This window comes from Penaeus vannamei, chromosome 17 (genome assembly GCF_042767895.1).
Source record: "Penaeus vannamei isolate JL-2024 chromosome 17, ASM4276789v1, whole genome shotgun sequence".
In the NCBI taxonomy this organism is placed as follows: Eukaryota; Metazoa; Arthropoda; class Malacostraca; order Decapoda; family Penaeidae; genus Penaeus; species Penaeus vannamei.
In genome coordinates, this window is record NC_091565.1 from 33952245 (window position 1) to 33964744 (window position 12500).

General features: G+C 42.8%; 1 protein-coding gene across 6 annotated transcripts in view; it reads left to right on the forward strand.

Annotated features, from left to right (window-relative positions):
- Nucleotides 1–12500, forward strand: part of LOC113805941 (protein turtle) — a 651477-nt gene that overhangs the window by 593757 nt on the left and 45220 nt on the right. For all 6 annotated transcript variants that reach the window (XR_011399208.1, XM_070132276.1, XM_070132271.1 and 3 more), the window contains exons 5-8: nucleotides 2739–2852; nucleotides 3973–4176; nucleotides 8405–8550; nucleotides 9364–9508. Coding sequence is in view for 5 of the 6 variants with exons in the window: in XM_070132276.1 (XP_069988377.1) it covers nucleotides 2739–2852; nucleotides 3973–4176; nucleotides 8405–8550; nucleotides 9364–9508 (609 nt within the window). In the remaining variant the exon portion in view is untranslated. The remainder of the gene's footprint in view (nucleotides 1–2738; nucleotides 2853–3972; nucleotides 4177–8404; nucleotides 8551–9363; nucleotides 9509–12500) is intronic.

Sequence of the window (12500 nt, forward strand, 5' to 3'; positions counted from 1 at the left end):
TCTTTGTTTTTTGGGTTTGTTTGTTTCTTTTTTTCTTTTCTTTTCTTTGTTTCACGTGTTTATGTGTTTGTCTCTGTTTTTTTCGTTTGTTTGTTTCTTTTTCTTTTTCTTTTTCTTTCTGTTCTTCGATTCATGTGTATATGTGTTTCTTTTTGTTTTTTTTTGTTTGTTTCTTTTTTCTTTTTCTTTCTTTCTTTTCTTTGATTCGTGTGTTTGTGTGTTTCTCTCTGTTTTTGTTTGTTTTTGTTTATCTAGATGTTTGATTCCGGTGTTTAACCGTTTAGTTAGTTTGGTGTTTTTTTATATATATTTTTTTTAAATTTTAGTTTTTATTTGGATTTAAGGATTTAGTTGATCTATTTATTTTTCTATTTATCATTCTTTATATTCATATATATATATATATATATATATATATATATATATATATATATATATATATATATATATATATATATATATATATATATATATATCCATGCATCCATTCATTATTTGTTTACCTATTCAACTTTTATTACTTTTAAATATTTAATGAATGTTTATGTTTATGATAGATGAGAGATAAATATTCAATCATTGTTTATGTTTATGATAGATAAGAGATAAATATTCAATTGATGTTTATGTTTATGATAGAAGAGAGATAAACATCTAATGTACGTTTATGATAGAAAACGAGATGAATGTTTAATCAATGTTAATGTTATTTGATTAATGTTAATGTTCATGAATATCTTTGTTGGGATGTTCATGATGTTATTAGGATACAGTATGAGTGAGTCTGAGATGCATAGACGAAATAGATAAAGAGTTATGTGTGATTTATAGATATTTTCATGTATTTTTTATGGCCGAGATACTGATAAGAACACGAGGCATCATTATACAAGAGTGAAATAAATGCCAAAAGATGTGCGAGATGATACGGCCGCTTTAACGAGGTTGGAGTTTAATAGTGGACGTAGAGGAAAGGAAGAGCAACAAAAGGGTTTAATGGAAGACAGGCGAGGGTGACATAGCGAGTCCTGAATGCGAGTATAAATGCCTAATAAAGCCTTAACTGCATATAATTCTTCGTGTCGATATCAGCAGTTCCATCGATCTATTCGTCCATAAAAGAGAGAGAGACGACCCATAACTCATATTTTACGAGAGAGAGAGAGAGAAAGCAAGGAGATACTCCCAAAGATATTTTTCGGGGGGGAGAGAGAGAGAGAGAGAGAGAAATGTTCATTAATTATCCGACGGCGGCTTTTCCTCCCGTTAGGGCTAAACTCCTGGTTTATAATGTTTTCAAACTTCAAGGCAATAAACAGCAATTAAAACCTTGTTTACGCGAAACAAAGTTTGGGAACTCGCCCTTAAGGAACAGCCTAAGATCCTAATAACCCAAAAGCATTACCTCCTCAACTTCAGCGTGTTTTAATTAATGTTGCTCCTCACACTGGCCATTCCAAACAAGCGCGAACACAGAGCTCGGAGCCCGCTGTGAGGAGAGGGAAAGAGCCGGCAGATTGTCGAGGGTTTTCTATTGAAGCAAGAGGCGAGGGGAAGGATTAGCAGCTTTCCCTCGGAGTTAAAGCGAGAGTTTGTTCGTGTTATGGCAGCGCGGGTGGAAGAAGTGGGTGCTGGTGAGGGGAAACTGCAAATATTTTCTTTTTTGTGTTTGATCTTTATTTGGGTAATTGTTATTGTTTAATGGTGTTCTGTTAATGCATGAGGAATAGAGGTATTTATTGATGGCATTATTTATAATGAGTGATGAGAATCGGTGTCATTTTACGTAAAACACGTACTCCTGTCCTACTTCTTTTGCTCTGCCTTGAATTCTCTAATTCAGATTAGTCCCCCCTTCGTGCCAAACCGTTTTCTTTGTCTCTATACATGATACGATGTCACCTCCGTTTTCTATATCACAGAGGATCGGAGACCTAAACAAAACAAAGTCATGGTATTCATTTTAAATATTATCGGAAATGAAACCTAACGCCAAAAAATAAAGAATCCAACATTCTAAGACACTTTTCTTCAATATCCTTTCCCTCGCAGACGAATAATAAGGATAGCAGAGAAGTTGAAAAACTCGAAAATTCCAGGAGCTCCTTGACACGTGCTCATCCCGCGGCGAGAGAAAAAAAAAATGGCGGGAATTCGAGGAAGCGACGAAATAATCAAAATAATTTGACGACCATTGCGTAAGAAATATCTCGGTAGGCCTACGACTTCTACACGGGCTCTATCCTTCCAGAACCTTCTATTGAGTGAAAGATTTTGCAGCCCGGCGAGGGGTAGGAGGGACAAAGCACCCTATTTACTATGAATAGACTTCGCAGTAACTAAAATACTTGATCGTTTTACCTCATTATCGTTATTATATGTGATATTGTTATTGCTGTTGTTACTTTCATCATTATCATTATGTATCATGTATCATTATTATCATCAATATCATGATCATTATTATTATCAATATCATAAGTATTATCAATATCATTATCATAAGTATTATCAATATCATTATCATAAGTATTATCAATATCATTATCATAAGTATTATCAATATCATTATTAATATTGTTATCAATATCATTATTATTATTAGTATCAATATCATCATTATCATTATTATCAATATCATTATCATAATTATTATCATTATCATTATCGCTATCATCATCATCATTATCCTCCTCCTCCTTCATTACCTTATTATAATCATCATCTCGATCTTCCAGTTCCTCCAGGCGCCCCGAAGGTCTTGAGAAATGACAGCACTTACGCATCAAATGGCATCGCTGGTCCTTATAACGAGGGTACCAACATTACTATTACGTGCCAAGTCAAAGGAGGTAAGTTAGTGAATGAAAGTTTTATGAATGGGAAGCGAGTGTGTGTGTCTATGTATAGTATAGCTTGGGTGTGTTAGTTAGGTGTGAATGGGAAGTGTTAAGTCAAAGGTGGTAAGATAGTGAATGAAAGTTTTATGAATGGGATGCGAGTGTGTGTGTCTGTGTATAGTATAGCTTGGATGTGTTAGTTAGGTGTGAATGGGAAGTGTTAAGTCAAAGGTGGTAAGATAGTGAATAAAAGTCTTATGAATGGGAAGGGAGTGTATGTCTATGTATAGTATAGCTTGGATGTGTTAGTTAGGTGTGAATGGGAAGTGCTATGTTAAAGGAGGTAAGATAGTGAATGAAAGTTTTATGAATGGGATGCGAGTGTGTGTGTCTGTGTATAGTATAGCTTGGATGTGTTAGTTAGGTGTGAATGGGAAGTGTTAAGTCAAAGGAGGTAAGATAGTGAATGAAAGTTTTATGAATGGGATGCGAGTGTGTGTGTCTATGTATAGTATAGCTTGGATGTGGTGGTTAGATGTGAATGGGAAGCGAGTATGTATGATTGCGTGAATGTATGTACAGCATGGATGTGCTGTGAATGGGAATTGCGTATATATTTATGAATGTACGTATAGCATGAGTGTGCTAGTCAGATGTGAATGAGAAATGAGTATGTATACATGTACGAATGTAAAAATAGTATAGGTGTGTTATGGTAATATTTATAGGGTGTGATTAGTGTGAATAGGATAGGAAAAAGAGGTGAATATGATAGATTTTGTGATAAATGTGTGGTGGTTTATGTTTCAATATTGTTTATGTGGAGAATTATTATGTGATGTGCAATTTAATGTAACTGTATTGACAACACGTTTTGAGTTTTCTTCAGGGATTTATGAGTTGTAGGTATGAACCTTAATGATTATATAGACTCATGATAATTACTGCTGTTGTTAAAATTATTGTTGTTGTATTTAAGCCTTTTCTTGTCTAATTGCTGCTATTGGTAAAATGATTGTTGTTGTATTCATGCCTTTTCTTATCTTCTCATAATTACCACATACAACTAACACAAATCTTCCCCCTCCTCCCCAACCCCAACCTTCCCTCTCCCCCCAACCAACACCCGCAGGAAAGCCTCCCCCACAAGTGAAATGGTGGAGAGAGGGGGAACTCCAGGACGCAGAGTTGGAGAAGAGTATTGGAGGAGAGTATCGCAACATCTTGAAGATCGGACCTTTAACTCGCGACCACCTCAACGCCCAGTACGTGTGCCAAGTGAGGAACCACGAGCTTGTACCGGCTCTTAGCACCACGGTCTCTCTGCTGGTCAACGGTGAGTGTCTGGGGTCATGGGAAGGGCGGCTGTGTGTCTGGATCTGTGTCTGGGGTCAAGGGGAAGGGAGGCTGTGTGTCTGGGGTCAAGGGAAGGGCGGCTGTGTGTCTGGGGTCAGGGGAAGGGAGGCTGTGTGTCTGGGGGTCAAAGGGAGGCTGTGTGTTTGGATCAGTGTGTCTGGGGGTCAAAGGGAGGCTGTGTGTCTGGCTCTGTGTCTGGGGTCAGGGGAAGGGAGGATGTGTGTCTGGGGTCAAAGGGAAGGGAGGCTTGAGTTTGGATCTATGTCTGGGGGCAGGGGAAGGGCGTTTGTGTGTCTGGGGTTAGGGGAAGGGAAGATGTGTGTCTGGATCTGTGTGTCTGGGGTCAGGGGAAGGGCGGCTGTGTGTCTGGGGTCAGGGGAAGGGAGGATGTGTGTCTGGATCGGTGTATCTGGGGTCAAGGGGAAGGGCGGCTGTGTGTCTGGGGGTCAAAGCGAGGCTGTGTGTCTGGATCTGTGTGTCTGGGGTCATGGGAAGGGAGGCTGTGTGTCTGGGGGTCAAAGCGAGGCTGTGTGTCTGGATCTGTGTGTCTGGGGTCATGGGAAGGGAGGCTGTGTGTCTGGGGTCATGGGAAGGGAGGCTGTGTGTCTGGGGTCAAGGGGAAGGGAGGCTGTGTGTCTGGATCTATGTGTCTGGGCTCAGGGGAAGGGAGGCTGTGTGCCTGGATCTGTCTCGGGTCATGGGAAGGGCGGCTGTGTGTCTGGGGGTCAAAGGGAGGCTGTGTATCTGCTGGTCAACGGTGAGTGTCTGGGGTCAGGGGAAGGGAGGCTGTGTGTCTGAGGTTAGGGGAAGGGCGGCTGTGTGTCTGGTTCTGTGTGTCTGGGGTCAGGGGAAGGGCGGCTGTGTGGCTGAGGTTAGGGGAAGGGCGGCTGTGTGTCTGGTTCTGTGTGTCTGGGGTCAGGGGAAGGGAGGCTGTGTGTCTGGTTCTGTGTCTGGGGTCAAGGAAAGGGCGGCTGAGTGTCTGGGGTCAGGGGAAGGGAGGCTGTGTGTCTGAGGTTAGGGGAAGGGCGGCTGTGTGTCTGGTTCTGTGTGTCTGGGGTCAGGGGAAGGGCGGCTGTGTGTCTGGTTCTGTGTCTGGGGTCAAGGAAAGGGCGGCTGAGTGTCTGGGGTCAGGGGAAGGGAGGCTGTGTGTCTGAGGTTAGGGGAAGGGCGGCTGTGTGTCTGGTTCTGTGTCTGGGGTCAAGGAAAGGGCGGCTGAGTGTCTGGGGTCAGGGGAAGGGCGGCTGTGTGTCTGGATCTGTGTCTGGGGTCAAGGGAAGGGCGGCTGTGTGTCTGGGGTCAGGGGAAGGGAGGCTGTGTGTCTGGATCTGTGTCTGGGGTCAGGGGAAGGGAGGCTGTGTGTCTGGATCTGTGTGTCTGGGGTCAGGGGAAGGGCGGCTGTGTGTCTGGATCTGTGTCTGGGGTCAGGGGAAGGGCGGCTGTGTGTCTGGATCTGTGTGTCTGGGGTCAAGGAAAGGGCGGCTGTGTGTCTGGGGTCAGGGGAAGGGAGGCTGTGTGTCTGGATCTGTGTCTGGGGTCAGGGGAAGGGAGGCTGTGTGTCTGGGGGTCAAAGGGAGGCTGTGTGTCTGGTTCTGTGTCTGGGGTCAGGGGAAGGGCAGCTGTGTGTCTGGAGTCAGGGGAAGGGAGGCTGTGTGTCTGGATCTGTGTGTCTGGGATCAAAGGGAAGCTGTGTGTCTGGTTCTGTGTCTGGGGTCAGGGGAAGGGAGGCTGTGTGTCTGGATCGGTGTCTGGGGTTAGGGGAAGGGAGGCTGTGTGTCTAGATCTGTGTCTGGGGTCAGGGGAAGGGCGGCTGTGTGTCTGGATCTGTGTCTGGGGTCAGGGGAAGGGAGGCTGTGTGTCTGGATCTGTGTCTGGGGTCAGGGGAAGGGCGGCTGTGTGTCTGGATCTGTGTGTCTGGGGTCAGGGGAAGGGCGGCTGTGTGTCTGGGGTCAGGGGAAGGGAGGCTGTGTGTCTGGGGGTTAAAGGGAGGCTGTGTGTCTGGTGTGTCTGGGGTCAAAGGGAGGCTGTATGTCTGGGGTCAAGGGAAGGGCGGCTGAGTGTCTGGTTCTCTGTCTGGGGTCAGGGGAAGGGTGGTTTTGTGTCTGGATCTGTGTGTCTGGGGTCAGGGGAAGGGAGGCTGTGTGTCTGGGGTCAAAAGGAAGGGAGGCTGTGTGTCTGGATCTGTGTCTGGGGTCAAGGAAAGGGCGGCTGTGTGTCTGGATCTGTGTGTCTGGGGTCAGGGGAAGGGAGGCTGTGTGTCTGGATCTGTGTCTGGGGTTAGGGGAAGGGAGGCTGTGTGTCTGGATCTGTGTCTGGGGTCAAGGAAAGGGCGGCTGTGTGTCTGGATCTGTGTGTCTGGGGTCAGGGGAAGGGTGGTTTTGTGTCTGGATCTGTGTGTCTGGGGTCAGGGGAAGGGAGGCTGTGTGTCTGGATCTGTGTCTGGGGTCAAGGAAAGGGCGGCTGTGTGTCTGGATCTGTGTGTCTGGGGTCAGGGGAAGGGCGGCTGTGTGTCTGGGGTCAGGGGAAGGGAGGCTGTGTGTCTGGGGTCAAGGAAAGGGCGGCTGTGTGTCTGGGGTCAGGGAAAGGGCGGCTGTGTGTCTGGATCTGTGTCTGGGGTCAAGGGAAGGGCGGCTGTGTGTCTGGGGTCAGGGGAAGGGCGGCTGTGTGTCTGGATCTGTGTCTGGGGTCAGGGGAAGGGCGGCTGTGTGTCTGGATCTGTGTCTGGGGTCAAGGAAAGGGCGGCTGTGTGTCTGGGGTCAAGGAATGGGCGGCTGTGTGTCTGGGGTCAGGGGAAGGGAGGCTGTGTGTCTGGATCTGTGTCTGGGGTCAGGGGAAGGGCGGCTGTGTGTCTGGATCTGTGTGTCTGGGGTCAAGGGGAGGCTGTGTGTCCTGATCTGTGTCTGGGGTCAGGGGAAGGGAGGCTGTGTGTCTGGGGTCAGAGGAAGGGAGGCTATGTGTCTGGATCTGTGTCTGGGGTCAAGGAAAGGGCGGCTGTGTGTCTGGATCTGTGTGTCTGGGGTTAGGGGAAGGGAAGCTGTGTGTCTGGATCTGTGTGTCTGGGGTCAGAGGAAGGGAAGCTGTGTGTCTGGATCCGTGTGCCTGGGGTCAAAGGGAGGCTGTGTGTCCTGATCTGTGTCTGGGGTCAGGGGAAGGGAGGCTGTGTGTCCTGATCTGTGTCTGGGGTCAGGGGAAGGGAGGCTGTGTGTCTGGGGTCAGAGGAAGGGAGGCTGTGTGTCTGGGGTTAGGGGAAGGGAGGCTGTGTGTCTGGATCTGTGTGTCTGGGGTCAGGGGAAGGAAAGCTGTGTGTCTGGGTCGGTGGTTCCCAGACGAGGGTCACCAGGGTTTTTGTGAGGGTCACCAGAAGGTCTTTAAAGAAGATTAAAAGAATCCGTAGCTGGATGTGTTAATAAAAGTTAGTTTCTTTTAACCTTTGTTCATTGAAATTCAATGTGTTGGTAATATAAACTTATGGAAATATAGAATAATGTAAGCTAATATACATCTGCAAGTATAACTACCATGAAAATGGTTGGATATATTACTACTTGTTCACACATTTAGGGTCGCTAGCCCAGGCTGAGACTGTCTTTAGGGCCGCACCCAAAAAGATGGGGAAACACTGGGATAGATGTTGGTTGTCGAGTGTGTTTTGATATGCACACGCACACGCACACGCACACGCACACGCACACGCACACGCACACGCACGCACACACACACACACACACACACACACACACACACACACACACACACACACACACACACACACACACACACACACACACACATACACACACACGCACAAACACACACACGCACAAACACACACATATATACACACACGCACACACACATATACACACACACACGCACACACACACACACAGACAAACACACACACACACGCATACACACACACACACACATATACGCATACACACACATACACAGACATATACGCATACACACACATATAAGCATACACACATATGTATACGCGCGCGCACACACACACACACACATGTATACGCACATGCACACACGCATACACACATACATTAATATGTATATGTGTCTGTTCGTGTGTGTGTTGATATATATATATATATATATATATATATATATATATATATATATACATATATATACATAAATAGACACAGTCACCTCTCCTCATACTGATCACAATCTTACCCCCTCCCCCCCAGTACCCCCCCTGGAAGTGAAGATCCTGGACCCCCCCTCACACGTGGTGGCGGGGAAGGCCCACAGAGTGAAGTGCAGGAGCAGCGGAGGCCGCCCGCACGCCCGCATCACCTGGTGGCTTGATGGACAACCTTTCAAGACCTTTAGGGTGAGTTCAGTGTTTATAAATGTATGTAGTAATTGATGATTGTTGTTTGTATAAGTTGTTATGAAAGATGTGTCTATATCTATTTATATTTTTATCTATATGTGTGTGTGTGTATGTGTGTGCGCGTGCGTGTGTGTGTGGATATATATATAGATAGATATAGATTAAAGGTTTAGGGGTGAAAGGTTTGATAATTATGTCAGCTTCATTCTTTGCGTGTGTGTTTATGAAAAAAAGTTTATTAGTCAGTTAGCTTGTCTGTACGTGTATCCGCACACACGCTTCATAAGCAAGGTTAAACCCGTTAACCGTTAAACCCGAATAAATTTCAAACTTCAAATCCCGATGGTCAACAAAACATACGTTAAATCCGTTAACCGTTAAACACGAATAAATTTCAAACTTCAATCCCAGATGGCCAATAAAAAATACGTTAAAACCGTTAACCGTTAAACCCGAATAAATTTCAAACTTTAATACCAAATGTTCAACAAAACATACGTTAAACCCGTTAACCTTTAAACCCGAATAAATTTCAAACTCCAACCCCAGATAGCCAACAAAACATACCTCAAAACCGTTAACCTTTCAAACCCGAACAGATTTCAAACTCCAACCCCAGATAGCCAACAAAACATACCTCAAAACCGTTAACCGTTAAACCCGAATAAATTTCAAACTCCAACCCCAGATGACCAACAACACACACCTCAAAACCGTTAACCTTTCAAACCCGAACAGATCTCAAACTCCAACCCCACATAGTTAACCGTTAAACCCGAATTCAACTCCAAACTTCAACTTCCCTTCCAGACGGTCAACGAAACCAACGGCACCCTGAGCACCCTGTCCTTCACGCCCACCAAGGAGGACCATAACAAAGTGTTGCAGTGTAAAGCCGAGTCGCCCATCTTGCAACACACGCCCATTGAAGACAGCCTGAAGCTCGACGTCCATTGTGAGTCCATCTTTGTTGTTGTTTCTTTGTTATTAACATTATTATTGTTGTTGTTATTATTATTGTTATTGTTATTATTATTATTATTATTATTATTATTATTATTATTATTATTATTATTATTATTATTATTGTTATTATTATCATTATTATTATTATTATTATTATTATTATTATTATTATTATTATTATTATTATTATTATTATTATTATTATTATGATAATTATTATTATCATTACTGCTACTACTACTACTACTACTACTACTATTATGAATTGCTATTTTTGGAAAGTTTAACTATATTCATACACAAAGTAGATGGATGTCTATAGATTGCTAAATAGATAGACATACAGTTAGGTTGACATCTATATTCTATACATACATATATATGTGTATATATATATATATATATATATATATATATATATATATATATATATATATATATATATATATATATATATATACATATATATATATACATATATATATATATATATATATATATACATATACATATATATATATATATATATATATATATATATATATATATATATATATATATATGTATATATATATATATATATATATATATATATATATATATATATATATATATATATATATATATATATATATTATATATATGTGTGTGTGTGTAATCACACACACTTATATTCACTCTGATACATTTACTTGTGTGTATGTGTTTATGTTACAACTTCTCTACCTATTATTTTCTTATTTTGTCTCACTTATTCACTTATTTTTCACCCACCCATCTCAAGGACTAACTGACCACGGATATGTACTTTCAATTACCAATCGGGAATTCTATCTATATCATCAATGAATTGCTAAAACTAATTATGAATTGTGCACATCTTTAATTGGTCTGTGTGTGGTATTTTATATTTTCCTTGCTGTCTGTCTGTCTGTCTCTCTTTCTCTCCCTCCCTCTCTCTCTTTCTCTCTCGCTCTCGCTCTCTCTTTATCTCCCTCTCTCTCTCTCTCTCTCTCTCTCTCTCTCTCTCTCTCTCTCTCTCTCTCTCTCTCTCTCTCTCTCTCTCTCTCTCTCTCTCTCTCTCGCTCTCTCTCTCTCTCTCTCTCTCTCTCTCTCTCTCTCTCTCTCTCTCTCTCTCTCTCTCTCTCTCTCTCCCTCTCCCTCTCCCTCTCCTCCTGTTACTCTCCCCCTTTCTCTTTCCCTTCGTCTCTCTTTCTGTCCTTGTTTATGCCTGACCAAATTTCTAAACAAGAACATGCAGTAAGATAATGTGATAGTCTAGACTTAACCCTAAAAGACCAGCATTTATCAGGAAGGTTCCATTTTATGCAGATCTAAAATTACCCATAATTCAAAAGGGAATCATTGAACCCGACCTTTCCCTTTGAAAGCTCAACGTCTTGAAAGGCCAAGGTTACTTGCGGTCAATTTTGTGACGGACGCACACATGACCGCACGAGGAAATGCACATACACACGCACATGAATATACAGACGCACTGGCGGGGACATGTGCATGGACGCACACACACACACACACACACACACACACACACACACACACACACACACACACACACACACACACACACGTTTACACGTTTATTTGTCTTATCCCTTAACCACAAAGAAAGAGAGACAGAGACAGACAGACAGACAGATTCATAACTATTCTGTATCATTAAAAATGTTAGAAGTTCACAACAATATACATACATAGATATTTTAAGCCCTGTGAAACTATGAGTGATATAAAAGGATTAATAAACCGCAAAAAGAGAATTTTATTAAAGTATCTAATTCCACATTTTAACACCAAAGAGCAAAGTGATCTTTATTAGAAACCATAAGAACATCAGAACATTTTTCATTTCATTTACTTGTTTCCTTGTTTCCTAAAAATGAAATAGAAAAACAGAAACATACATAGATCAGAATAGAATAAATCTCCCTTTAAACAAGGTTATTTTAACCCAGAATATTTTTTCCTTTTTTTTTACATCCTTCTGATTACAAATACCTGGAATAGTGAAAATTGTATTTGAACATTTTCTTCGTAGTTCCGGTTAGAGTTTTGATGTCTTGAAAATCTTCAGTATCTTCTGGATTGTCTATAAAAAAGTATCTTGGGACAAAGTGGGTGCGCGCGCGCGCGAGAGAGAGAGAGAGAAAGAAAGAAAGAAAAAAAGAGAGAGAGAGAGAAAGAAAGAAAGAGAGAGATAGATAGATAGATAGATAGATAGAGAGAGAGAGAGAGAGAGAGAGAGAGAGGGAGAGAGAGAGAGAGAGAGAGAGAGAGAGAGAGAGAGAGAGAGAGAGAGAGAGAGGGAGAGAGAGAAAGAGAAAGAGAGAGAGAGAGGAGAGAGAGAGAGTGATTGCGTGTGTGTGAGAGAGAGAGAGAGAGAGAGAGAGAGAGAGAGAGAGAGAGAGAGAGAGAGAGAGAGAGAGAGAGAGAGAGAGAGAGAGAGAGAGAGAGAGGGAGAGGGAAGGAGGGAGAGAGAAAGAAGAGAAGAGAAGAAAAAATCATAATGATAGCGAGACAAAGAAAAAATATATATCTTATAGCTTAGTGCATTCTCACAGGAAAATACAATACCCCGATAAGATAAGATAGATAAAACGAAATAAAAACTTTCCCTTTTTATCTCTCTCTGTGTCTGAAATATCTCCATTAGATGGCTTGCACTGATTTTTTTTTCCTTTTTCTTTATCGATCAAGAAACAATTCTTCAAGAGGGATCACTCCTCTTGAATGTTGATAAGGGTGATTCTCGCATAATTTGTATTCACGTCTCGCCCGGGGGGTATCATATAATTTGCGAAGGATTGGGAGAGAGAGAGGCTGATAGAGAGATTGATAGGCTGGTAGACGGGGAGATAGGGAGGGAGGGAGATAGGGCAAGAGGGAAGGGGAGGGGAGGGATGAAGGAAAGAGAGAAGGAGGGAAGGAGGGAAAGAGAGAAAGAGGGGGAAAGGGCAAGA